The sequence below is a fragment of the Glycine soja genome, chromosome 6 (assembly GCF_004193775.1).
Source record: "Glycine soja cultivar W05 chromosome 6, ASM419377v2, whole genome shotgun sequence".
NCBI classification, from domain to species: domain Eukaryota; kingdom Viridiplantae; phylum Streptophyta; class Magnoliopsida; order Fabales; family Fabaceae; genus Glycine; species Glycine soja.
In genome coordinates this window covers 10236913-10263569 of record NC_041007.1, presented here as the reverse complement: position 1 = coordinate 10263569, position 26657 = coordinate 10236913, and the positions used below count along the sequence as shown (strand labels likewise).

General features: G+C 29.8%; 2 protein-coding genes across 4 annotated transcripts; one reads left to right on the top strand and one right to left on the bottom strand.

The window, feature by feature from the left end:
- Nucleotides 1-17077: 17077 nt before the first annotated feature.
- LOC114415514 (ubiquitin-conjugating enzyme E2 10) lies at nucleotides 17078-20032 on the bottom strand. Of its 2 annotated transcripts, none has more exons than XM_028380237.1 (5): nucleotides 19788-20032; nucleotides 19615-19693; nucleotides 18559-18686; nucleotides 18077-18181; nucleotides 17078-17459 (listed from the first exon to the last, which is right to left on the bottom strand). In XM_028380237.1, exons 2-5 carry the CDS (start codon nucleotides 19682-19684, stop codon nucleotides 17316-17318), a joined length of 447 nt encoding a protein of 148 aa, XP_028236038.1. In that variant the 5' UTR covers nucleotides 19685-19693; nucleotides 19788-20032; the 3' UTR covers nucleotides 17078-17315. The 2 variants fall into 2 exon arrangements, with proteins under 2 accessions (XP_028236038.1, XP_028236039.1); XM_028380238.1 differs by having other exon boundaries at nucleotides 17107-17459; nucleotides 19615-19696; nucleotides 19788-20018.
- A 1349-nt stretch (nucleotides 20033-21381) lies between these two features.
- On the top strand, nucleotides 21382-24058 carry LOC114415513. 2 transcript variants are annotated; one of them, XM_028380236.1, is made up of 5 exons: nucleotides 21382-21646; nucleotides 21849-22149; nucleotides 22997-23055; nucleotides 23224-23300; nucleotides 23692-24058. In XM_028380236.1, exons 1-4 carry the CDS (start codon nucleotides 21499-21501, stop codon nucleotides 23253-23255), a joined length of 540 nt encoding a protein of 179 aa, XP_028236037.1. In that variant the 5' UTR covers nucleotides 21382-21498; the 3' UTR covers nucleotides 23256-23300; nucleotides 23692-24058. The 2 variants fall into 2 exon arrangements, with proteins under 2 accessions (XP_028236037.1, XP_028236036.1); XM_028380235.1 differs by lacking the exon at nucleotides 23692-24058 and having other exon boundaries at nucleotides 23224-23526.
- Nucleotides 24059-26657: the final 2599 nt, after the last annotated feature.

Genomic DNA, 26657 nt, shown 5'->3' with positions numbered 1-26657 from the left:
TTATAAAAATATGTTACTATAACTCTCTAAATACTTATTTCTTTTAAAATTTACAACTTTAATAAATTTTTATACAAAATAAAATATTGATTATTATCGTATATGTATATTCTTGTGTGTTAAATTCCACACACTCTAGTATTTTAAAAATCATGGATGAAATAAATAGAATATAAATTACAAAAAATACTTAAAATAAATTAGGCACCTGATATTTGTACGTAGACTCTAACGTGACACAAAACGACATTTATATAATTGTTTTAATTAAGAGGTAAATATCAAACAATATTCATTTTTAAGATTGAAAAGATTTAGAAAAAAGAAAACTCATAACAATCTAGAATGCTATTTTAAATATTTCTATTTCTTTAGTAGAATTGTTGGTGGTTTCTTTAAGGATTATTAGATATAGTTTTTAGATAGAGACAAACCAATATATATTTGTTGTATTAATATCTCAAGTTTCCTTATTCTAAATAAGAAAGTTAAGTATTTGACTAACTAGGTTATATTTATAAGATATTTCAGTTAATTTTTTATTTTTTTTATTAATTGAAAGTTTATTTGATTATTTGATAAATAATTTTTTTTTAATGATTTTTAGTATTTTTTGAAACTCTTCTTGAAATAATATTTTTTAAAACACTAATTTTTTATATTTTTTTTCAATTTTTATTCTTAATATATTTATTCATATTCTTTGTTTTCTTTTTAAAAAATAAATCATAATTTAATTATTTTTTTATTATTTTATATTTTTCAACTATTGAACAATTAGTTTTTCAAAGTTGATTTTTCAATTTTCAGCTAGTTTTTGTCAAACATAGCCTAAAGCCTTCTATTTTTTTTTTAAACTTTTTTTCCTTCTAAGAATGTTGCTTTTAACAAAGACGAAACATTAATCTATTATCTAAAAGTGGTTCCAAAAGATTCACAAACATGTTACAAGAAATACTATTCAACCTCGATCTTGTGTTTTTCAGCATTTTACATATTTTTTATAATGGAATAAGAAAACTATGGAAAAATTTATATATTCTGTTTTTAAGAAAATAAAATCACAGTCATACTAATTAACGTGTTAAAACTTGTACTTATTTTACTAACATTATTGATTATATGGTGGCTATTTAGTAATTATATCCAAATAATTAACTACCTTATGACATGTTTTTTAGGGCGGTGAATAGAAGTACTGAAAATAGGATGGACAATTCACGAGACCTATATAATATATCTAAAGAAATATCTAAAATATAATATATATAAAAAAAAGAGTTTTTCGATCATTTTTTTAGTACAAGTATCCCTTGAATCCTTATGCTAAAGTACATACTTACTATAATTCTCCTTAATATTCCTATAGATTGTTCTTAAAAAAATAATTCTAGAGACAGAGATTCTTGTTGAGTACTTTAGACTTTTTTATGTTACAAACAGTTGATAAAAAAAATTAATGCATGCAGGCTAGAACTTCGTGAGTTATCTGTTTGTTCACCAAAAATTGAGTGAGATCGGCTAAAACGATAAAGTGAATACTTGGAGTTAAAAATAATAAATTTCTTTAAAATTATAAAAAAAGTTTAACAAATGTTTGTGTATACCCTCATCTTATAAAACTATTAAAATTATAGAAATGTCAAATAGTCAAACCAAAAGATGTCATAAAAATAAGGAGTTTTTTTTAACATAAGCTTGTTGGTACATGATATGTGAATGTGATACTCTATTTAATCTTTAAATTACTTAAAGAAGGGAATATTGAGCGATTTTTAACTTTTAATAAGATAACTTTAAAATATTTTTTTTGTTTTTTTATTTTTTATTAAAATGTGTCTATAGAATAGATCAAGTTTACAATTTTCATAAAAATTTAAAACTATTTAATACTTCATTAAATAACTTTAATCTAATGTGTAATATAGTAAATATCGATAGTAAGATTACATAAGTATAAATGTTTGATTTATCTGAAATTCGATAGTTGATATAATATTAAAATATTTAACAGTTAAATCAATAAAAAAATTATACAAGAAGTAATTAATAGAGTTACTTCCAAAGTAATTTGATTCTTTTCCTTCTTAATCTCTTTCTGTGTGTGTATAATATGATAATAGTTCTCATTTTAAGAAAGTATGAATTATTCTATCAAAAAATGTAAGAATTACAAATATATGAGCCATACAACTATCTCAAAATTAAAAGTAAAATGTTAAAAATACTAAAAGCTTGGTTATATTTTGGAATTTGGATCCTCTCCCATTAAAAATAATTGGAGAGTTTCCAATTTGAGAAAAATACATCATTGGATTAAATGGATGGCTAAGATTTGTTTAGTTAAACTCACAGTTTTACTAAAGTCTCTCCAATGTGACTACTTCCCATGTCTCCCCCAGTGGGAAAGGATATTTGGACCGTTAGGTATTTATTTTTTTAGAATGATAGTCAAGATTTTTTTTTGTTGGTGTACTCCTTTATTCTTTCTCCCCACTTTAATTTCTCCTTTCATCTTTCTCTTTCTTACATCCGCAAGACCACAACCATGAACCATTGTCACATTATGCAATTGTTAGTGGTGAATTTGTTTTTTCTGGTGAATTTCTTTCTTCATTTCTTTCGATTCCAACTTCAGATTTGTATATGCATAAATCGAATGGTTTCAAGTCCCAAAATAGATCAAATTTCAAAAAACAAGATCTAAAACTTGGATGGTCACGCGTCGATTGACGACGACGAAGAAGTTGATGAGGGGAAGAGATCCAATTGTTTCGCCCAAACTAAGTTAGAACTCACAAAACCAACCATGGCACAACTAGATTTGCAAAAAAAAAAAAAAAAAATTGTGATAGATGCGCCACACACACGGGGTCGCACTTGCGATGACCATGGGAGGTTACAAGCACAAAGATTGACATATATAGTGCGGATGAGTGGTGCAAGACGGGGTGAAAGAAAGTTGACCGTTTGTGATGGTTGACATATTTTTGGTGGTTATTGAAACAATAATTATTGTGATTGAGTGTTGAGTCACAAAAAAAATAATTAGGTTTGAGTTAAGTGATAGAGTGAGTTTAATTGGTATTTCTATAATTTAATCACAACCGTACACTTGATTCAACGGTGAATTTAATTGAACAAATCTCAACCGTTTATTTGATTCAATGATATATCTTTTTCAAATTGAAAACTCTCCAATTATTTTTAATGGGAAAGAATGCAAATCCTATATTTTGCTGTTTATCTTAAGCCGAAATTAAGTTCAGGGCACATCTACAAAAATATAATAAAAGCCAAAGAAATTTTCGTCAATATTAATTAGTAATACTTTGTATAACTGATCAAGTGGCTTACTTGACGACGGTTGCTTTACTTTCTGTTTATGAGAAAAATCCAACAACAAGCGAACTAACTGCTAGTTTTTTTTGGTGACACTAACTGCTAGTTTAATATATACACAACTATATGAATGAGAGAATAAATACACCTTATGAAAGCAATTTTATGCTTGGAAGTTGGAATATACCAATTTAAGTATAGCCATATATGTATTTTGTCCTGTAAAATGAGACAACCATGGCTAAGCATTGAAGTTTTGACCTCAAATATTCTAGTTAATAACAACTTAAAATAAAAATATAAAACTAAACTTAGAAATTAGAACGTAAATTCATGGGCATAGCTAGACTCCAAGACCGGCTCCATGGAAAGGACACAACAGTACGTGCAAGGCTAACAGTGGATAAAACAAATTGGCCGACTGTTTGGTTTCATTTCAAGATAATAACCAAACCAAAATAAAAGAAGAAAAAAAACACAAAAAAATTGTACTTTGTAAAGTTTAGTGTTAATGCCTGTGACTGGCTGCTCATAGGCCAACTATGACATACGTCTTTATGTGTCAGGTAAGTACTAATTGGTGGTTATGCTTTCTCAATAACCATTAGACATCTTTTAAAAATAAAAATAAACGCAACAACATTTAATTTATTTTTGTTCAAACTTAAAAATAAAGGAACTGCCTTGCCGTTTTGGAATTGAAAGGCAGTTTTGGTTTTTGCGGCATCCGTTCTTGTTAGATGGATGTGCTACTCTAAGCTGAAAGGTATATTAATACTTTTTTTTGTTAATATTACTGGCGGTTTCAAACATATTAGGTGTAACCAAACTTAAATGCATTACAATAATCAGATTGAAATCCTTAAAGAAGATGCATTTTAATTTTAGTTAGTAAGTACAGTTCAGAGTATTAATTAAAAATTTAAGGGTTAATTTTTTTTACTGAAGGGTTAAAATTTTAATAACAGCATAATTTGTTTTATATGTGTATATGCACATAATTGCATTATTAATCGTTAATTTTTCAATTCAGTTTTACAATTTTTCACTTGATTTTTTAAGTAAATTCCTTAGAATGAAGAAGAAGAAAAATCTATAGATTGCATACATATTTGACTTAATTTGTTTTAAAATCAATCACATATTTTTATTAATTTTAATAAATAATAAATAAGATATTACTTTTTAAAAAAGTTAAACCAATCGTTTCCTGTCATGCATTAATTAATATTAAGCAAATTGTACGTGCATGTTGGTCTAGTGGGAAGTATGTAATTGTGTACCTCTGCAGGGGAAAAACTGAAGGGTACGTGGAACTAAAATTTTGGAATGCTGGTTTGTCACTTGATTGTGTGTATATGTAACCATATATTCATATTTATTAGTTCTTGGAATTACTCACATATATCATATTAAGTATTAATTAACACATAATGCATGCAGGAGTGACTCGTCGTACGGTTGTTTGTGCTGTAAATGAGTTTATTTCACGCGGTTCATTTGTCTAAAACAGGTGGAGCTTATTAAGACTGTAATGCCCTTTTAATACTTTTAGATAGTTTATATTGGTTTACTTATTAACTCATGTATACTATAATAATTCTGATTTGTAGGTACTATCATTTAATAAATCATAAAGGTCTACGTTGTTTTTACATTATGAGAAAAAAAATCATTTTCAGTTGAAAAATTACAAAATGATAATAAAAGCATTTATAAGGACATGAAAGTGACAACTTCATATAAACCAATTTGATGATTATATTTAGTCGATCTGTATCCGAATACACACACATTTCTAATTCTGTTATGTAAATTATAGTGGTAGAATAGGGACTTCGAATATTATTGATTTTATTCTGGACAAATAATACAAGCAAACAAAAATTGAGTAGTATAAGACAACAGACGTTATATATACTTGGCATCAAGGAATGGGATAAAGAGGTATCCAACACATCTTTGGTTTGGACAAGTGGACACATATGAGATTTTCCAAAATATAAAATGATGTTTGCTAATTTCCTATCTTGTAAGGCTCTTTCCAGTTTCAATAATACACGGAAACATATTACTTTTTATTATTTATTTACCTCATTTGATAAAAGGAAAATAAAAATACAAGAAAAAACATTTTAATTCTATTTATGGAATAAAAAAAATTTCAAAGTTGACCATCACCCTTTGGAGTTTTTGAGAATGACTTTTTACGCTCACATAAAATTAAGCCTAAACTTCACTCAAACAGTATATTGTGTTTGTGTAAGTTATTGAAAGATCCCATGATATAGGAGAGGTAACCCAATCCAAGCCACCAATACAACAAGTATATATGGATCATCAAAGACAAAATCAGTGTTGAGAGTGATTCTTGGAAAGTGGTCCTATTATCAGTCTCTTCCCCCATTGACATTGAGCCAAGTGAAACAAACCTTTAGGCCAAGGCAGACACACAGCCAAGAACACCGAATTCGACAAATTACTCGGTGGGTTGTGCCCAACTCTTTCATTTATATTAAAATTTAAACTTAAACTCAACATCTCTTATCACGTTCTAACTTTTACATTATTTTATTTACTTAGTAACAAGATATGGGTGTGAGTCAATGAACATAATATCCAAGATATTTTCTCTGATTTTTGGTGAAATTGATCAGACTTAATCTACCATGTATGAATTTAAGTAATTCGTTGTGTGTCCGTATGAGATTCGATGCCCTTGAATTGAGTGTGACCGGCACATCACGCTCCTTTGTGTTCAGTGAATTCAACGCTAGCTAATCTGATGCATGCAACTTGAATCTTCAGCTGCCACCCACTATCCTGCATCCATTTGCATGTCCATAGTTTTCACTGCTTCTTATTTTGTAACTGTTTTCTGGTTTTTTTTCTTCTTATATATCTATTTTTTTAGCCATACATATACATATTTTTTATTTAATACTCATTTAATTCTCTCGTGTTAGATCAGTCCATTTTAAGGTAAAATAATATTTTCAGTTTTAATTCCGTGGTCATGTTTAGAATTTTTTAGGTCTTAAACAAATTTTGTATTTAAAAATTTAATAATTAAGTGATTTAAACATCTCATTCAATAATAATTTATTTAATCAATATATTTGCAATATATGTTATCTCATGTTGATTTTAAAAAATACTTTTTTATTTATTTCTAGAATGACAATAATTTTTACCATTATTAATAATATTATGTAAACATAACATGCATGTAAAAAAATAATTTTTAAATATAAATTAATATTTTTAATAAAATATTTTTTTTGGCTAGTACTTCTTTGATTATGTTTGCTTCATGAAATAATTAAAAATCAGTAATATCAAATTGACATTTACTAAAACTTTTAAGATTAATATAATATTTTTTTAATTTATTTTTTAAAAATTTCAACTCTTATGAACTAAGAGCTTGGAGGGATCTAAGACAATAGTCTTATTGGCCTTGTCATTGCCACGACTTTGCTCCATGCCCAAGTTGAAAATCAAATCTTAAATTTTGGTTAAGAAACTCAAGTATCAAACTTTTAGTTCATATATTTATTTTACCTATGTAATTTTTTAACTAAGATATATTTGTAGTTTCTATTTGATATCTAATTAATTTTATCCTAAAAACTCGACCCGTTTAAAAATAAAGTGATACTCAATTAATTTGAAGCAGATATATTGTTTATTTTTTCATTTTACATAAAAACTATATGCATTTTTCTCTGCTCAACGATGGTTGCATTCCATTTGGTCAAGTTATAAGCTTGGAATTATAAATTACATGGAAATAAAATTATAGATAGTTTAAGAATTGAATGATTTAATTAATTTTCATCATCAGTGCTTGTGTTATTTAGTTTCGATCGAATTAAGTTGGCATGGATTGCTTTACAATATACTATTATTTTATGTAAAATAATTGTATAATTTGTTTAAATTCTATATCATATAACTACTTTATATTTAAATTCATGATATATTAATTATAATAATTAATTAATTTCATCCATTATAAATACAAATATGATGTATACTGGAGTTTCTCATGTTACTGCAATAAATCCCAAACATAAACTAATGAATTATATAATCTGTTCTAAAAAGCTGGGCCAATTGCCGCATAATTTCAAGCTTTAATTAGTATCTTGTCGGTATTAAAATTTGTTTCTCTGTTTGAGATCGAACAACATAGCTCGTATTTCCATGGAAGAAAAAATTTAAGTAACGGTGGCAAGCCTTCTGGGTTGTGAAGCTTAAAATAATACAAATGGTAATAATATTATTACAGAATGGAATGATATTAAATATTATCTTCGCTAAGAACGCGTCCATAAGCTTCTCCCCGAAGCAAGAGATGTTGGTTTCATGTGTCATAATTTTGATCCATATCAGAAAGAAATCAAATAACAGAAAAATGAAAAGTAATTGCTTCCATTTTTTCCTACTTAAGACTGGATGAGAACATCACACTTGTTGCGATGATTCGTTTTCTTTACTCAGCAAGTTAATTTCTATCACGTGATTCTTCGCACGTTCACAAATATTTAAATAGGAGAACAATCAAATCAAGCTTTTTTTTTTTTGAAAAAAACATGACTTACAAAATTTTAAAAAAATCCCTTAATAGGAAGGAATTTTTTTGCTCTTGGAATATAAAGATGCTGCCTGGATGACATATTGCAATGAATATATTTGCTAAAAGTAAACCAAACCAAAAGAAAAGCAAAAAAGTAAAAGAGCTACATTATGAAGTTTTCTCTCAAAGATAAAAGAATCAGATTTGCCTTGGTAAGCTTTTTTCGGGTGAGGGAGGAGGTAGGGTTTAGGTTAACTTCCTTTTTCTTTCTGATATAAAGTTGTTCTCAAACTTCAAATTTGAGTAAAAGTGAAATAAATTTATAAATTTAATAAGATTTTTTTTCTTAAAATATTAATCGGAAGATTTTTTAATTGTATTTTTTTATCAGCCAAAAGTTTATTTAATAAATAGTACGTACGGGAGGTACTCTAAACTCACAAAACAAAAAAGTTAGAAAAGGTTCAAACTCATTTACACACACGACTTTAAACATAAAAAAGGATTGTGAATCCATAGAGAACAAAAACTAACTTTAAAGATGATCAATAACCAAGCATGACCAAGATTTAATTTGTATAAGTTCCAACACTTACTCAGTATTCAACTGCTGTCCCTACAAAATAATCTCATTTCTATAAATCAAAATAAATTAAAAGTTAAAATATATATTTTTTTCTTTTAAAATTAATAAGATTCAAATTTTATATCTAAAAAAAATTTGGTCGTTTTCCTAGAAATATAATATGTTACTCTTATTTTTTTTTTCTCATAGCAAGGTTTCGGTTGTTGGCAAATTTACAATAATAATTTTTTTACATAGACCATTTATATAATTGATATAAATATAATATTTTTTTACATCGATTATACATATATAATTGATATTAAAAAAATTATACACATAGGTTTAACTATGTGAATCTTGCTCTTTTGCTCTAGTCCACTAAATAATGATATTATAAAATTATAAAAACAAAAAACGATAACTTTTTTTATAACAAAAGAATAAAAACATATGTGAGCAAAAACCGAATTAACACTAGTCAAGTCATCATCAAGACCTTCCTTAACTTTCTCCCTTTTACTAATAGACCCCCAATTAATGACTCTGCAAATGAGATCCACGATCAATCAATAGACGAAGTAGGCTCACATAATAACCGTAAATATTCAATCAAACCTGTGATGAGAATTTTCAGCCAAAGAACATGATTTTTTATATCTGAAATATCACCTGTCCACCACATTCTCTATCTCTCTCTTCCCTAATTGCCATGCAAATATGCAATGACAAGTTCAATGGTTTAACCGTTTCATTTGACAATTTCAAACAACCACACTTTTTCTCTCTCAAAAAGTATACTTTACGGTCTAAAGGAGTCTAAATTTCACCATTTGAGTTTAAAGAGAAGAAAAAAATATAATTAATTTTTTTTCGAGGTAATTTTTTTTTTTTAAATTACATCTCTTTAATTTGCGATTAAAAACACAAATATGGACTAACATTTATTTCTCATAAGCTAACGTCCACTCCTCCAAAAGAGCGACTGGCTTATTTGAGTTTTGACTCCTATAATTAAATTTGATAGCCATCTTTTAATGCCGAATTGTGTTTGTTAATAAAATATTCTAAATTATTTTCATCCTTTTGGAAAAATAATTTCGAGTTTCGAATCATGAGATATAATTTAAAACATTAGTTATATATGATCATTTTCAAATAAAATTTGGTGTTAATTTGAACTTCAGTGGGATCAATCCTATTCTTTCACAAAAAAAATTAAGTTGTAATGTTCTATCTTTAAAAGTACTGGAAGTAGATTCATGTCAACTTCCATCATTGTTTATTGATAGATCAAAACCTTATTACACTTGTTGATATGTTCTTTGACTAACTCAAGTTATTACTTCTCTTTTTACCAATGAGCATGAAGGTTTTTTATTCATACGATTAAGGATCTTATCTAGCTAGCTATCCTATGTTGATTGTTCCTATTTTCATCCCCATTATTCAAAGAAGCCTTTTGGTGATAACATTAATTATACTGGTGCTCATATATACATTCGATTTTATACAAATTCAATTCGTAGTAATTTTACCTGTTCATTTACCTTTATACATATAAACGGAATATTGTCAGAAATCAAACCCTTTCCAGTTCAATAACTTACATATATTTAAAAATTAATAAGACCAAACTTTACGAAAATTTTCCAAATATCTACTTTAACTTTTTACACATCTCGCATCAGATTATTCCCGCAAGCATCACGTAAACATTAATATTTGAGTAGATGCAACGTTGAAGCTTTAAATCAAAGGCAATATGCTTTGCATATGCAATTTGTATACAGAATTGGGGGGTACATAAAAGCAGATTGCTGGTTGCTTTATATGTTGGGTTTGTTTGAAGTTTTTTTTAATGTATTGACTGAGGATGAAAGATTAACTTATATTCAGGCAGATCGATCACGTGCCTCTCTATGGAATTTAAGTTACTTGAATAAAAATATCTTGTAAGCATTATTCCAAATTTACTAATGCAAAAAGAGACGTGTATGGGACGTGCGCATGAATGTGTCAAGACGAAGATACCAGTGTTTCAGTTGCACTTAGTCAATCTCACATAATTTATTACAACATCTGATGAAACACACAAAAAATCTTATACTTCTCAGTATAATTTCCCTTTACTTTTTTCCATTCAAATTTTAATGTAGAAATATTTTTCTATTGTTAAAAATAAACAAAAATCGGTTCCTCTAAGGTTGTATTATTTTTATTTTGTCTCGTATAGTATAAAACACTATTATTTTTTTGTCTGATCTAGAAAAGATCGCGTCTGGTTTATCTTATCAAAGCATCCTTGATAGCATAATTCGTTCCCCCAAAAAAAATGCTGGAACGGCTTTGACATGCACGTATCATATATGTAAGTGATCTTAGGAAGATTTCATTTGCTTAGAAAATATATTTAAAATTCAAGGTTTTTGGTTGGTATTAATTTCTAACATGCAGTGCAGTGCATAGTAATACGGTTTGCATAATAATATCTTGTTTTAAATAAAGTTATGTGCACTGTAGAGATAAATGAGGGATGAAGTATGTATGGAGTGTGGTAAAGGCTGCAACTGCAAAATGAAAGTAGAGAAACATGGTCGCATGGGGTATTTGTCTCGAGACTAGAAGACACAGAAGGGGTGAACGTTGAACCGGTTGGCCCCACTGACAATTCACCGTTTATTACCGGCTATCGGCACCGTTTGTGAGTGATACCTGCACTCATAGTGAAAGTGGAGACTATGTGCTTGACATCTACTTGTCCAATCAATAACAATTAATTATTAGTATTTTGGCTCAGCATCATGATATTTGATATTTATGTGAACTATCTATCAGTTAATTTTATTAATAACTAATCTTTTTTGAAGAATTATTTTTAATTATATTTTTTCATTCACATGAGTTAAAATTTAACATTTTACATAAAAAGATTGAGTCTAATATTAATATTATTCGGATGAATGATTTATTGATAATTAATTATTAGCTTAATGTAACAACCAAAATTCCAAGAAAGAGCATAAGGGAAATGGGCTGAAGGGATTAGGACTTTGTGTTGATTGGTTTGGAATTTGGAATCCCAATCTGCTCTGAAAAATAGGCAGAATGGCGAGGATTTGGCGGCAACACAAAATTTTCTGCATCAAAATGGGGGTGGTGGAAGGAACATGCTTTTGCTCTCACTAAACTTTATATTAATCCCATCATCATTCAATAATAGTAACGGATATGTTAGAAATTGGGTTTGGTTACAGACACTTAGAATATTGTGATGTTTATTTTGGTGAATTACAAGAGAAGGGAAAGAGGCAAAAGAAAGGAGAAAAATTAAATGAAAAAAGGGAAAGGACGTGGTAACAAAGAACAAAACGAAAGAAAGACAAAAGTGAACTCAGAGAATAAGGGGATTTGGTAGAGGATAAGCTCAAGTCCAAAAAACCTGTCCTGCAAAAGCATAACTTGCTCGTGCTTTCCTTCACGGTTTCTGGTTTTGTGTTTGAGAATTAATTGCCTAAATGAACCAAGCTTTATTCCCTTATAACAGCATATTGTATCATTAGTATGCCGTTTCCTATAAACTGCAAGACATGTGATTTTCCTTTTCTTGTCTCGGGGAAAAAAAGTTGGTTCCCACTTCAAACTTGTCACAATTCATTTAATTAGTCACTATTATTATTAGAATTTTTGAGTGGGCTGCATGAGAACCAACTTCATTCCTCATTTAATTGTTCGGGCCAATAATTTCAAGTGAAAAGCTATATAAAATCTAGATGATCATGTTATTAATGGAATAGATTACAGCTCTTAATAAATAATAATGACAAATTATATAATAATAGACGACAGTTCCAGCTAAGGAACTGCATGCATTGACTCAAAGTGATGACTTCAAATGACAAGTGAAATTCCACTGATGAGAGAAATTCAGGTAGCGAAAAATTCAACCGTGCATTGTGGGCTTGTCCTCACAAAGAGACAAGGCCACTAGCAGTTCATGGAACTGAGATTAGGTATTTGGGTTTTAGTTTTTTCTAATTAATCATCCGGCTTTTCAGGGGCCTTGCTCTCTCTCGAAACCCACCCGTGGGCACGACCCATTCGCAGAACAAAAATTAATCATATTATTAGAGAAAAAGGATTATATATATATTTTCAATGTAAAAATATTATTCTATTCTTTAATTATAATCTATCAGCTATATTATAATAAATTTGTTGACTTTATATTAATTATACTAAAAGATATATTAATTATGAATTGTGATTAAATAATAGAATAAAAATATTTTATTTTGTGAAAGTTTTAAACGGACCGTTTATAATTATTAATAAACTCATATTATTACTATTATTATAAAAGTAGAGTATCGAACAGATTCATGTTCATGTTGGACACGTATACTTGTGAATATAAAAATGAGATATTGAGTACCTTCACTCATTAAAGAAAATATAAAAGCATACACGACATGGGTCACGATGTCCCTAGATATTTATTAAACACCCAAATTGTTGATATAGTCGGAAAAGCTATGCTATGTCTTGGCTTTTTCTGAACAGCGGCATATATATAAAATAAAGCACACAAGGAAATTGGAGTTTGAATTCCCAAAGTATGTATACCATCGTTACATTGTTAAGATACTTATCATTTTTCACGAATAGCAAGGCGACATAATATATACGTATAAATTCAATACAATAATAACGTATATACATATTAATGCATAAGGATCGACTAATACTATAAATTCAATTATTTTGTTAGCTTAAATTTGTTACTTATTCGCTATTATACAAGAGAAAATATCATATACGTTTAAATATTAAAATAACCTCCAGTGTTTTAGCTACTCACACATGACATATAACACAATAACCCATACATATTCTTAATTAGGACTGCGATCTAAAATTTATATATATTTCAACAAATACATTTTTAAAAGTATATATTTGGATAAGTTAATTACTTTATTCAAAGCATCGCAACTTTTTTATGAATTTTTTTAAAAGTATATAAACTTATAATTCTATATAATCTTTTAAAGATGTTTTTTCAAGATTATAACTGTATCGGGACAAGATTAGATTTTGTTATTATTTTCCTTTATGGTGTTTAATTGTTATAAATTATAAATTTAACAAACTTTAACTCGAGGATAAGTGTTAGATATCTCCTAGTAGGTCTTTTATGGGTACTTAAGTTTTTTAAAATATTTTCATAGGATTTCATTATATATCATAAAATCGGTAAGTTATATACTTAAGGAAACAACCATAGTTGCTACTTCCTCATCATTTTATTTTCTTAAAGATATATTTAGTCAGAGTTTGTATTTTTAATTATTATGTATTATATCAGTACACACTACACACCATATTTATTCAAGCTAGTGGCCCGGCTTAATACAGACAAAGGGGGCTGATGATGAAACTATACTAATCAAGCCGAGAGACCTAGAATAAGGCAAACATGCCAGTAGATCAATCGTACGCCCACTTTTATACTCATATATCATTAATGATAAATGATTAATGAAATTATTTACCTTACATAACATGATAATATGTTTATATTGATCTGATTTGTTTTGAACTATAATCTATAAAACTTGTTTTAGTTACAGTTTCACATTTCTACAGCTTCTGACTTAACTATGCATAAAGGCTCATTTTATACATTTTGTTTAAATATCAAGTCAGCTCAGTCAATGGGTAGAACACGACTAAGTTAGGTTAATATTTAAAAAATTAAGAAGCTAAATTATCTCTTCTTTTTTTTTTTCCACTAGGACAAAATTGTAACTGATGCGGCACCTGTGGTGCCATTACATAATATTATTTCTTTGCATTAAAAAAAAAAACTAATGGAGAAAAGTGTGTGGATGATACAGGCATAAATGATAGTTCATTTTTTTTGTAATATTTTTTTTAGCTGTAAGAATTAAAGACAATTATTTGAGATCCATGGATTTATTTGAGCTAATTTTTTTATTTCTTATAATATAGACTAATTCACAGTGGCAGAAAGCGAATCCAGTTTAGTTAAGTTTCATCAGCTAATTTAGTATATATTACACATCATTAAATAATAATATACAAAATTCGAAGATGCTTTGTGAAGACTGATTAACTGTTTAGAATTTACAACTTGTAGGTTGAAGCGAAACAAGAAACATAGTTTGGTTTGGTTATACTCTGCTGAATATGTCATCTTTGATTAACTGAAACTTTCTATCTACTACATGAAGAAAACAGCATAGAACCCATCCATGAGTGGTTAGAGGGGCAATTCCGGCTAATATGGCGGATGTCATTTGATGTCGCCGCCAGAATGTAGCTATCCTGTTTTTTTATACTTTAATTGTATATTAGATGGTATGTCCTTTATTAGGTTCTTAATTAGTCCTTTGGAAGTTGGGGCATCAACGGTTCCCTACTCACATAAAATAATGCTCATTGTCTCCCCAATCCTCCTTTCACCATGTAAATGACATGGCACGTTGCCTATTCTTAGTCAACAAATTTTGTTGAACAGAATTTATGGAGACAAGTTAAAACAAACAAAAGATAATCAAAGCATTTGAATAAATACCTGTATACATAGTATCTTTTTTTCAATATCTACTTTTTTATGAAAAAAAATATTTAAACAGTTTTTAGGTATTTTTCTAAAAATTATCTAATTATCTTAAATTTTTTAGACATGTTTTTAGTTAACTAAGTTTATTTTGCTTTGGAGAGGAAGAGTTTTGTTGTCTTGTACAGACAAGTAATATCAATATGGAGGAAAATGTATTTCCACACAAGATTTTAGTACAAATGCTATTGTAAATAATCAAATAAAATTGCTACACAAAGTTTTAACACAAAAATAAGTTTTAAAACATGTACTATGTACCACTTAATTGCTCAAAGAATTACATCTATGATATTTTACTTTAGCAACAGTGATATGAAAAACAAAATAAAAGAGGTATTTAATATTACACCAATGTTATTGCAGAACTTTATATATGTTGGCCGGTGGCTCAGTTTTCATCTACCTCCCCTGACATTGCCAGGCAATGCAGGTGAGGGAGTAATTGAACTGTTTGACAAATTTTTGGATTTTACATTGCCAAAAACTTCTCTCAGAATTCAAAATAACTTCACTATAGGACTAGGATCGAAAGTCGTTGTTGGTGTAACTAAACCCGTTTGGGATTGATTATTTTAAGGCAGTTGCTTCTTACACCTCCATGAATTGCTTCCTGCACTTATTTGAAGTCACTTGAATTACGTAAAAGGTTCAGTCCAGTTTAGCATGGGCCCTGACCCAAAAAAGCTCACTTGCTATTTACAACTTCGGTTTGCTAACTACACTCCATACCCCGTTTTACCTCTTGATTACCTTATAGCTTAACCGTGCCTTTTGTTTTTTATATTTTCGTTCATGTATGATTTCAATTTTCCTAATTTTAATTTTTTACATTTAACCTTTTTAGTATTTAAAATTTATGTTTATTTTCTCAAAATTTCATTTAATTATTAATAAAAATATGTTGTATCATTAATTTATATACATTAATAAAAAGAAATGTATATCTAAAGTAACTCAATTTAGAAGATAAAGTAATTTTAACAGTCAATGAAAAATTAATAATTGATGTTATTTATATATACATAACAAATTATAAATATATTGAAATATCAACTATTAATTTTCTCTTCAACTATTGAAATTACTTGTTTTTTTTTAAGAGACAACCTTATAAATTTAAGCAACTGTTGTTATCATGTTAAAGATGCTTAAAGGTGGGTCTGCTTAAATTTGTCATTTTTTGGTACATATTATATTAGTCAATTAATTATTTTAATATTTATTTTACAATTTTTTTATTTTTCATAATTACATCCAGGAACAAAACAATGTTGAATTACCTTAATGTCTCCTTATAAATCTCACATCACCAAAGGCCTAAAACAATAGAGTTTGTTTCATATATTTTACCTGTAACTGTAAATTAAAAGCAATTATCGATCAATGTGGTTCACTATAATTATAATTAGAGCATAGAAATTAAACAAAACAAGAAACAAACAAATCAGGCATGAATTAATCCCAATGTTTCTAACTTAGTCTGCTACATAAAGGATGGCGCAGGGGCGAGTTGCGACGAAGTAACAAACAGCAAGAGCAGACTAGAACTAGCAGAGTTCCGGAGAAAAGGGGGAGGGAAGCTTATGACATAATATCATAAACATATTATAACAAGTGAATGAATAATGGGACGGAACTTGAAGGATACACTCCTTTTTTAATCGACTAATGTTAGTGAGGAATCTTTTTTTATCGACCAATGTTAGCTTTTGTTAGGGATAAAATTCAAAACCAGACCTTTACCTCAGTCCCTCATCCTTTCTCCTTTCTCCCTTTGCCCCCTATGTTAGTTGAAGAAAAATAATAGAAAAAATGCATTATTAAAAATTAGATATTTATTTGTAAAATCAGACGTACTTAAAGGTGCATTTTCCGAAAGTATAAAGTTGTTAATGAAAAACAATAATTCATTAAGGCTCAAGTTCATAAACGGGGAAAAAAATTAAACATGAAATAATGGCACTAATAGAACGGTTAAAAATTTGAGCATATTTGATTGGGGGCAACATTTCACTGTTCTAAATTAACATTTGCAGTACAAACAACAGGAGAAACGTTTTGCTCCATTAATCTTCAACTGGAGGGGCCTTATTAAAAACGACAAATATTCATACAAGGGCTGAGAGGCCTAAACACTGGGAGTAGAAATGCTCTTCCTCACACATACCACAGGTCACTTAACCCATGGCATATTTCTGGGTCCAGCTTCTGGCAGTTGACTCGTACTTGTTTCTGTCTGTCTTGTACATGTGGGCGATTTCGGGGACCAAAGGATCATCAGGATTAGGGTCCGTCAACAGGGAACAAATCGAGAGCAACACCTAAACATGTAAAAGTCAAAGTAAACAATGCTTAGTTGCAATTTAACATCTTGTTCTGAAAAAGGAGTGTACTTAGACTGGTGATGGTTAAAACTCCAACTGCAAGAACTAAACAACTGCTTGAATGCTTGAAAGAATCCACTATCAAGCTACATATTGTGGTCCCCAAAATTAACAATATTTTTTTTTTTTAACTGCAAAATCAAAATTAACAATATAATTGCAAACTTCATGCAAAATCAGCCATTCAGAATTCATTTCGGAGAAATACAATGATTTTAAGTTTGTCTACTAACAATTAAAACGATTTTACACCGTCTTTCAATTCTGTGTTAATATATCATAAAAAAAAAATTGACTACAATACTAACTATCTAAGAGGTCAAACGTCTTTTATGAGGCAGAGACACATGATTACATAACTTCAAAAACTTATAGCCTTATACATTGTAAATCAAAATTGAATACAGGTATTAGAATCATGAGCCCAATAAAAATATTGTTGGCCATTAAAGCTGTGAAATTGTCACATCTAAGTTTAAGCGGTTTACATTGGAGGAATGATTAAAACATAGTTTCAGGAATAAGAGCTGATATGAGATAATCAAGAAACATACCTTTGAAATAGTTAGTGCAGGGCTCCACTGCTCCTTCAATATGTCAAGGCAAATGCTTCCATTGCTATTTATATTTGGGTGAAATACCTTTGTCCTGAATGCAACCTGAAAGGCATTTACAATCAATGAGTATACACAAGATCATCTGAAGGAGCTCCACAGTGTTCATCATGGCATACAATATAGATTTTTTTTATATACACAGAAGGCAGAATTCTCATTAAATCTTTCAACAATATAAATGCTGGAATTTGTACTGCTTTTGAAAATTGAGATTAAACATAAAAAATTAATTCTTGTTAGGAAATGAGTGTTTCAAAGAAGCAGCAGTCACTACTAAAAGGATCCCTTAGAACATAACACCTCCAAATAAGCCAAATAAGTGGGAAAATATGACATTATTTTTTAAGAAATAATAACCGGTACAGAATTAAAGGAAATGTAGAAACATTACAGAAATAGACACCTCAATAAATACAAACCTTGGGTGGCTTGAAGGGATAATCTGGAGGGAAATGAATAGTGACTAGGAAAACACCTCCAGCATAAGGACTGTCTGGAGGACCCATAATTGTTGCTTGCCAGTGAAACATGTCTTCAGCAACAGGACCTGCAATGTTTTGGAAAAAAAAGAGACAAAATATGGGATAAGCACAAAGTCCTTCAACTTCTAAATGACAGCGCCACATAACTATACTGGACAAATTCCTTTGTCCTAATAAAAAAAATAAGCACAGAATAAAGCTACCGAGAACAGTTTTATCCAACTAGATTTATAACTTAAAGACTAGCAACACAACTAGGAAGCTACGAAATAATATACTTCTTCAAGATAAACCAATCCAAATACACATAAGAATTAAAACATTAATTGTCTCTCTAGCAAATAAAGATATAGGTCATACGAAAAACTTAAAAGAGATATTACGTAACTTAGCAGAGAAATAAGTTTCAATCACCCTCCAATCAGGTTACAGAATAGCATAAGCAGAGATCCAAAATGAGAAAGAAGAGTCATAATAGTGCAGAACATTAATGATCACACAGATTGTTGGATCACACTAAGACGGTAACAACTACATGTACAATTGCAACACTTATCAGTCCAAAACTGCAGTAATTCCAAATTCTTTATTGCAAATTTGATCATGAAGCGCACAAGCAAGGCAGCACATAACAGAGGCATGATCCAGGCAATAACATTATCATTTATCAAGCAACAAAAAATAAACCATATAAGCTTAAATAAAAAGGAAGAAAAGCACAGAAGTCCACAATAATTTGTTGAGAAATCCACATAGAACCACCCGATCATCATAAGTCCCTCATACAAGTACACAGATTTTAATTATTAACACAAAATCAGAACAATCGATTCACCTACAGCGTCACCAAGTCATGCTTAGATCATTGTTAACCTACACGGAACTATAGCATATGAAGGGCTAAAAAATTGTCCGAAAATTCCCAAAATATTACACACGATCATTCAGCGATAGAAATCAGGGATCGTATAAATCGTTGCATAAAAAAAATACCGGCGCTGCAAGAGGTAGGAGGATCCTTCTGGAGATCCTTGAGTTCCTTCAAGATCCGTTTCGATGCCATCGCGAAAACCTAACCAAAATCCAAAATCAGATCAGAACCTAAACACAACGCAACGAAACACAAAACAGTTGAATAGATCTCGGTTGATTGGTATGATTATTACCTTCTTCTTCTTCTTTTTTGTTTTGTATTATTGAGCGAGGGAGAAAGGTAAAAAAAAAAAAAAAAAAAGATTGGAAGAGTATGAGCGATTTGAGGGAAGGGAAAGAGCTTTTATAAATGTCTGGTGCTGCTGAGGAATCGATCCACTCTCCTTCCTTGCCTTGCTTCCTTCCCCTTTCCTTTTTACAATTCTAATTCCAATTCCTTCTTTCTCTTCTCCCTCGTCTAATTATTTATCTATCGTTCTATGGCTATTGCTATCATTATTGTTCCTCTTTTTTTTTCTTAATTTCTTAATTATTGTATTACTTTCCCAAAGAGAACGGTTGTGGGTCCTACTTTGGCGTTTTCTGTACGAAATCCATTCCTTTTTTCCTACCCGAGGTCAAAAAGTGGCACCCCAAAAGGAACGGTCTTTCCTTTTTTCCGCTTCTATTATTCCTTAATCAAAATATCAACTGCCTATGCCTAACCGTATTCTCTCGTCATAATGCTTTTTTAACAAATTCATAGTTTTATTAGTATCATTTAAAAATCTTTTTTTTATGTAAATATGCAATGAATTACTATCATTTTATAACATTTTATGGATTATATTTCTTAGTAACATGATGATGTCTTCTTCTTTAACTCATTTTAGAGATAACTAATTAAAATTATCATGTAGTATTCACTTATTTGGTACCTTATCTTTATCAATTTATGTTTTGGATCAACGATAAAAGATGTAATTTTATTTTTATCATATTCTTTTTTATATTTTTAATAAATCAAAATTAGAGTAAGAAATCTACTTTACAATACTACGGACGGTACATAATTATTACTGTAAAACATTAAAAGTTTCTCGTGCGCGTGCAATAATGCATTATTGAATTTTATTGATAGATGCATGTACCATACAAAGAGCTAAGGAATAAAATCATTAGGTAAAAAACAAAATACTACGCATTTAATATTATTTATAAATCTAAACATCATTTAATACTTTTTAACCCAAACTCATGAGTTCTAACTTATAAATAAAGCATGTGATTATTATAAAACTCTTAATATCATGTTTAATATTAAATTGATATTGTATTTAATTTATACGAATAAAAAATTAATACAATTTATACATGCATCGTTTTCTACTTTTTTTTTCTTTTCCATATAAATAAATATGAAGCATGTGTTCTTAATTTTCTACCTTATCCCTGTGTTGATTGTTATTCTAGCCTAGAAACTTTTATTTCAATTCAACTATTACAAATCAGTGGATTTTGATAGGAAGTAGAAATTGGTATTAGTATTTACAATTTTTACTTTGCTCAATGCTTTTACGGACAATTTTACTAATAAATGCATAATTTTATTAATTTTATCTGCACGAATGATTATTATGAAAATTTTTTAATTTTATTTTTTTAGCGGAAGGTGGCGGTCACAGATAGAAGACTTGGTAAATTTTTCTTACAAGGAGATGTGTGTTCTTACTTTTTTATTAAAAATTTATTTTAATTATTTTGTATAAAAGTATACAGGTAATTAAAAAAAAATCCACATAAGTGAGAGCACTAGAAGTAATGAGCTAGAGCCAGCTGGGTGGGGTCCACTTCACTAGACCAAGACCAACACACGGTTGAACGCGGGCGAGTTGGCTCATTGATCTCAACTCGTAACCACATCCCATCTTCTCAGCCTTTCTTTTTTGGCAAACACGGTTGAGAATGTCGAGGCGGGTCCAAATCGACGATGCCAAAAACGACGACGTACCAGACGGTGATTCCTCTCCGGTTGAACCGGACAAGCTCCGTAAACGGGACCACATCAACGTCCCTTCTCACCCCTTCTTGATGAAGCTTTTGAACAAGCAAGGTTAATATATATGACTTTCTCTTAATTTTAATTTCGTGTCTTTCATCATTTAATTTAAGAATGTGGTTGCAATTCAATAATGCATTACAATTCTGAATGATCTTTTTTCTTAAATGTATATATATTATTATAATTGATTAATGAAGAAAGCGAGCCCATAGAGCGGCGATTCGTGAAATTCTTAAATGTTTTTTGTTTTCAGGGGACCAGATTGTTCTATTTGCGGATAAAGTTTTGAAGTTCACGGGTTCAGGGAAGATGAAATGCCGCATTTTGTTGATTACGGATTTTGCGATTTACATTGTTGACCCTGAGACTGATTCGCTTAAGCGGAGGATAGCCCTCGCAGCGGTTGAGAAGATTTATCTCAGTGAACTAAGTGATAACTTTCTTGCAGTTATAATTCCGACAGAGTATGATTTACTTATAGCTAGCGCTAGGAAAAATGAAATCATCACTGCTTTTGTTGAAGCTTATGAACTCGACGTGGTTTCTTCCAATAGGTAATTGGAATTTACAACTATTGCTCTTACATTTCTTCACCCCTTATCATTATTTGTATGTGATTGCTTACATGATCTAGCCACAGGGCATGTTTAGGTCGTGCATTTCCACTTCCAAGTTTCAACACAAAAATGCTCAGACTGTGGAGCAAAAGTAAAATAAAATAGCGATGCCTTTCTGGTCTGGATTAAAGTAGTGTTTCCCTGAGGATTTCTACAAAATGTGTCTATAATTTTGTATATACATTGCTCACAAACAATTAAATTTTTTTGGCAATCCTTCATTTTGAAATTAAAGGGAAATGTTAACCTTTGTTGTGCTGGTATTTCGTCTTTGTCTATCTCCGGTATGTAGGATTATATCTGGTATGACTCTTGTAGCTGTATAAAATTATTGATTATGTATGAGAATTATGGTGCATTGCTAATGGGAATTCTAAGTAGTTTGTTATACCATTTAAAAGATATTCTTTGACTCCTATAAAATAAAGCATGCTCCTCATTAAACCATTTCTGAAGTTCTAATACTTGCAAGGTAGGTCCTGATGTGCATGAAAATGACACCTGGGTATACACACACTATATACCTGCATGGCAGATGTATGCAACACCACTGCATTCCCTAATCCCTTGACTCAAGGAATTATTATATAGTTAGAATTGTAATGACTTATGCCTTTTTGTAACATTTTCTGACCCCAAGTTTAAAATTGTTTATACAACTTTGATTAGTGTTTTCTGCGGTCTTCATAACAATTTTGCTGATTCGTATTGTTTTAACAGTTACCGTGAAACTTCCTCGACTTTAAATCTATCACTAAATACATGTTTTGCAATTCCTTTGTAGGTTTGAGTATAATGCAGCATCTGACTTGGTTAAGGAAATTGAATTTGAGGAAGTTGAAGGTATGTGGCTTAAATTTTTTTCCTTTAGTTTTTTTGAAGATGCAGTAGGTGCTTGGAAGGGGAATTATCATCTGTTGCCATTCCATGCTTTCTTATTTCTCTGCTTGGTACTACTTTTTGCTGTATATTTCTGAATCTTCTCTTATTTTCTATTTTAATTTATTTCAGGGGGTGTCAAAACAAGAATTTTGAGGAAGTGAACTTCTTTTACATTTTCGTGATAACATCTGTAAACTTGGTAGGAGGTACGTACAGGAAGTGATTGTTAAGCGATTGTGTAGGAAAGTTTCTTTTGGTATAGTGTTTCCTTTCCAAAGGTTAATTATGCTATTATTCTTTTATTAGAAATTTTAGAAGAACAGAAATATATACGTGATTTAAGTTGTCACTGAAACCAGATTCAGCTGGATGTATGAAATGGAATTAAATCAAACTTTTTTAGCTAACACGATATCATATGTAGTTTGTTTCCTGTCTTTAGTCTTTTACTCTTTAGGCGTTCGTTGCTAAACTTCACGACTTCCCCCAAAGTCCATTTACATTCAATACCTTCCCCATCTCCGTTTTGTGTGGACCTTATTTTTATGATGGTATCACCAACCATGTTGATGTTTAATATACTTTAACTTGCTTCAGCACCCCAATATAAAGGCTGAGTCTCAATTTGCCTCATCTGATCTGAGTTGTTGCTAACTGGAATGATATCATTGAAGTTGTGAACGCAAATGGTGAAATTACGTGTGCTAAGTCTTTACAGACGGAACAAAGCTATCAATTACATTGCAAATCGTTGAAAATGCTTTGCATTTCCTCCTTCAACAAATAGGTGGTTCTGTTGGTTTGGAATTTGTGATACATATGATGCTAGCACATATTTTATTATACTAATAAAAATTCCCTCTATTTCAGTTCTATAACGATAAACTTTTTGTGGCAGAGGCACATGAAAAAATTGGTAAAATTGTATGAAGGCTGAAAAAAGAAAACGTGCAGGTTTTAAGTATGCTAGTATATTTCTGATTTCTTCCTTTCAAATGTTTACACAAACTGCCCTGGTGAAATTACCATCGTATGCTTTACAGTGTGTTTGGATGGAGCAATTTAGCAAGAGAATTCATTTTTTCAAGGAATTTAAAAGGATTCATGATAAAATAGCTTGTTTGAATAAAGTATTTGAAAGGAGATTTAATTATTGATATTTTTATGAATAATTTTGATTGACTAAAACAGTGAGATTTCAAATTCTCTAAAAAAATATAGAATTTGAAATTCTATTTTCAGAGATTCTTACTCTAACTCACGTTCTGGCTTGCGACTCTTTCTCGCTTAACACTCACAATTACGGGTGACCAAAGTTTTTACGACCGACATCAACATAAGTTGTTTTTTACTGATGTTGATCGAGATTTTTTCGATCAGAATTTTTTTGTATGATGTCAACCAAAGTTACTTTTTGGTGATATCGACTAAGATTTTTTTTAGATGATGTTAGTTAGGGTTATTTTCTCACTGACGTCAATCATGGGAAATTTTTGCTAACGTCAACCAAGGATTTTTTTGTCCGTTGTCATCTAGGTTTTTTCAATTGATGTTGACCAATGATTTCTTTTGTCGACGTTAGTTAGATTTTTTCTATTAACATCGATCATGACTAACTTTTGAGTAGGCACCTGCTAGGGTTTTTTAGTCGACGTCAGTTAGATTTTTCCAGCGAACATCAGCCAAAGTTACTTTTTAGCCAATATCGGCTAGGGTTATTTTTTAGCCGATGTTAGCTAGGTTGTTTTGGCTGATGTCAACTAGATTTTCTTAGCCGACGTCAGTTAGGATTTTTTTGTTGGGTTTTCTGGCTGACATTAGTTAGAGCTATTTCTTAACCACATTAGCTAGGTTTTTTGGTTGATGTTGGTTAGGGTTTTTTCTGCTAACACCAGTTAGGTATTTTTGATCGATATTGGACATGATTATTTTTAGTCGACATCAACTAGGTTCTTACAGTCAACATCCAGTAGAGTTATTTCGATCGACATCGGTTAGGGCTATTTTTTAGCCAATATCAGCCAAGGTTATTTTATAGCCAATGTTGGGTAGGGTTTTTGTCTAACATTGGTCAGGGCTATTTTTTAGCCAACTTCGATTAGGAATTTTTCAGCCAACGTTGACCAATGATGTTTTTCAGCCGACATCGGGTTGGCATCGATCAAGTTATTTGTTAACCGATATTGGATAGATTTTCTTGTCAACACCTGCTAGGATTTTTTAGACCGATGTTGGCTAAAAATAGTCTTGGTCAATGTCGTTTGAAAAGACCCTAATCAATGTCAGTCAAACAAACCCTAGCCGACGTTGGTAAAAAAACCTAGCCAACATCAATTGAAAAATAGACTCAACCAATGTTAGTCAAAAAATAGTCCCGGCTGATGTCAGCTGACAAATATTCCCAGCATACTTTGACAAAAAAAACCTCTATTTGATGTCGATCGAAAAATAGTCTTGGTTGATGTCGGTTTAAAAACATCATTGATTGTAGTGAGACAAAACAATCCTAGTTAAAATTATCAATATTTTGTATTTATATATTATTAAAAATTGAAAAATATTTTTTAATTAATATTTTAAAATTAGATTGTGTTTATTTTCTATAATGTTTAATATTAAAATTTCATCTATTTAAAATATAAAATTGAAATTTTGAATATGGAGGAAATTGAATTGCCCTATCCAAATAAAGAATTTAAAATGAAAAAAGTTTGAATGGATTTATCCAAACAAAGCATTAAAAAAATGAAGGAAATTAAAATCAAAGCAATTCAAATTCTAAGCATTTCAAATTCCCTGGAATTTTGAAATTCCTGATCCAAACACAAGGTTAATCTTTTATAGCATGTTTGGATTACTGTTATGCATATGCTGAATGTATTTTTGGAGAAGAATATTCTTTGTATCTTTTACTACATTACTCTAAACATACTTTTTGAAGCTTTCAGAGGGTAATGCAAATATGCTTTTAGACTCCTTTTGTATTGAGTTGATATTGATGGATTGATAAGTGCAACAATTCGTTTTAAGTAGTAAAGTTAAAACGAAAGTTTGAGTGTCAAATATGAAAGTTAAAACAGTAATTTAAATTGACATAGAATTAAATCAAACAACGAAAAATTAAACATGAATTTAAATTAATTAATTAATTAAAAACAGAAAAGTAAGGAAAAAACAATTATTATAGAAGTTAAATTTAAAAGATGAGAATATTGGAAACTTAACCTACCAGAGCTACCCTTTGATGTAATGTTAATAATTTTTCTCTATTTATAATTATTCAAATTTACACCTATATTTACTAGTATACTTTAACTTTGGTCTCCCGCATGAAAAAGTCTATTTTCTCTTCCAAATCCCTTTCCCTAGTAATAACTTTATTTAAATACTCTCTCTCAATTCTATTAGACAATAATGTTTCCCAACGCTATCCTTAAAACTTACCATGCAAATGAGTGATTAAGTCATAAACAATAATATTAAGTACAAGAAAAAATAATGCAAATGTAATATTAAATATATAGGAAGAGAAATTACATAAAGAGTAGTTGATTGACAAGTTT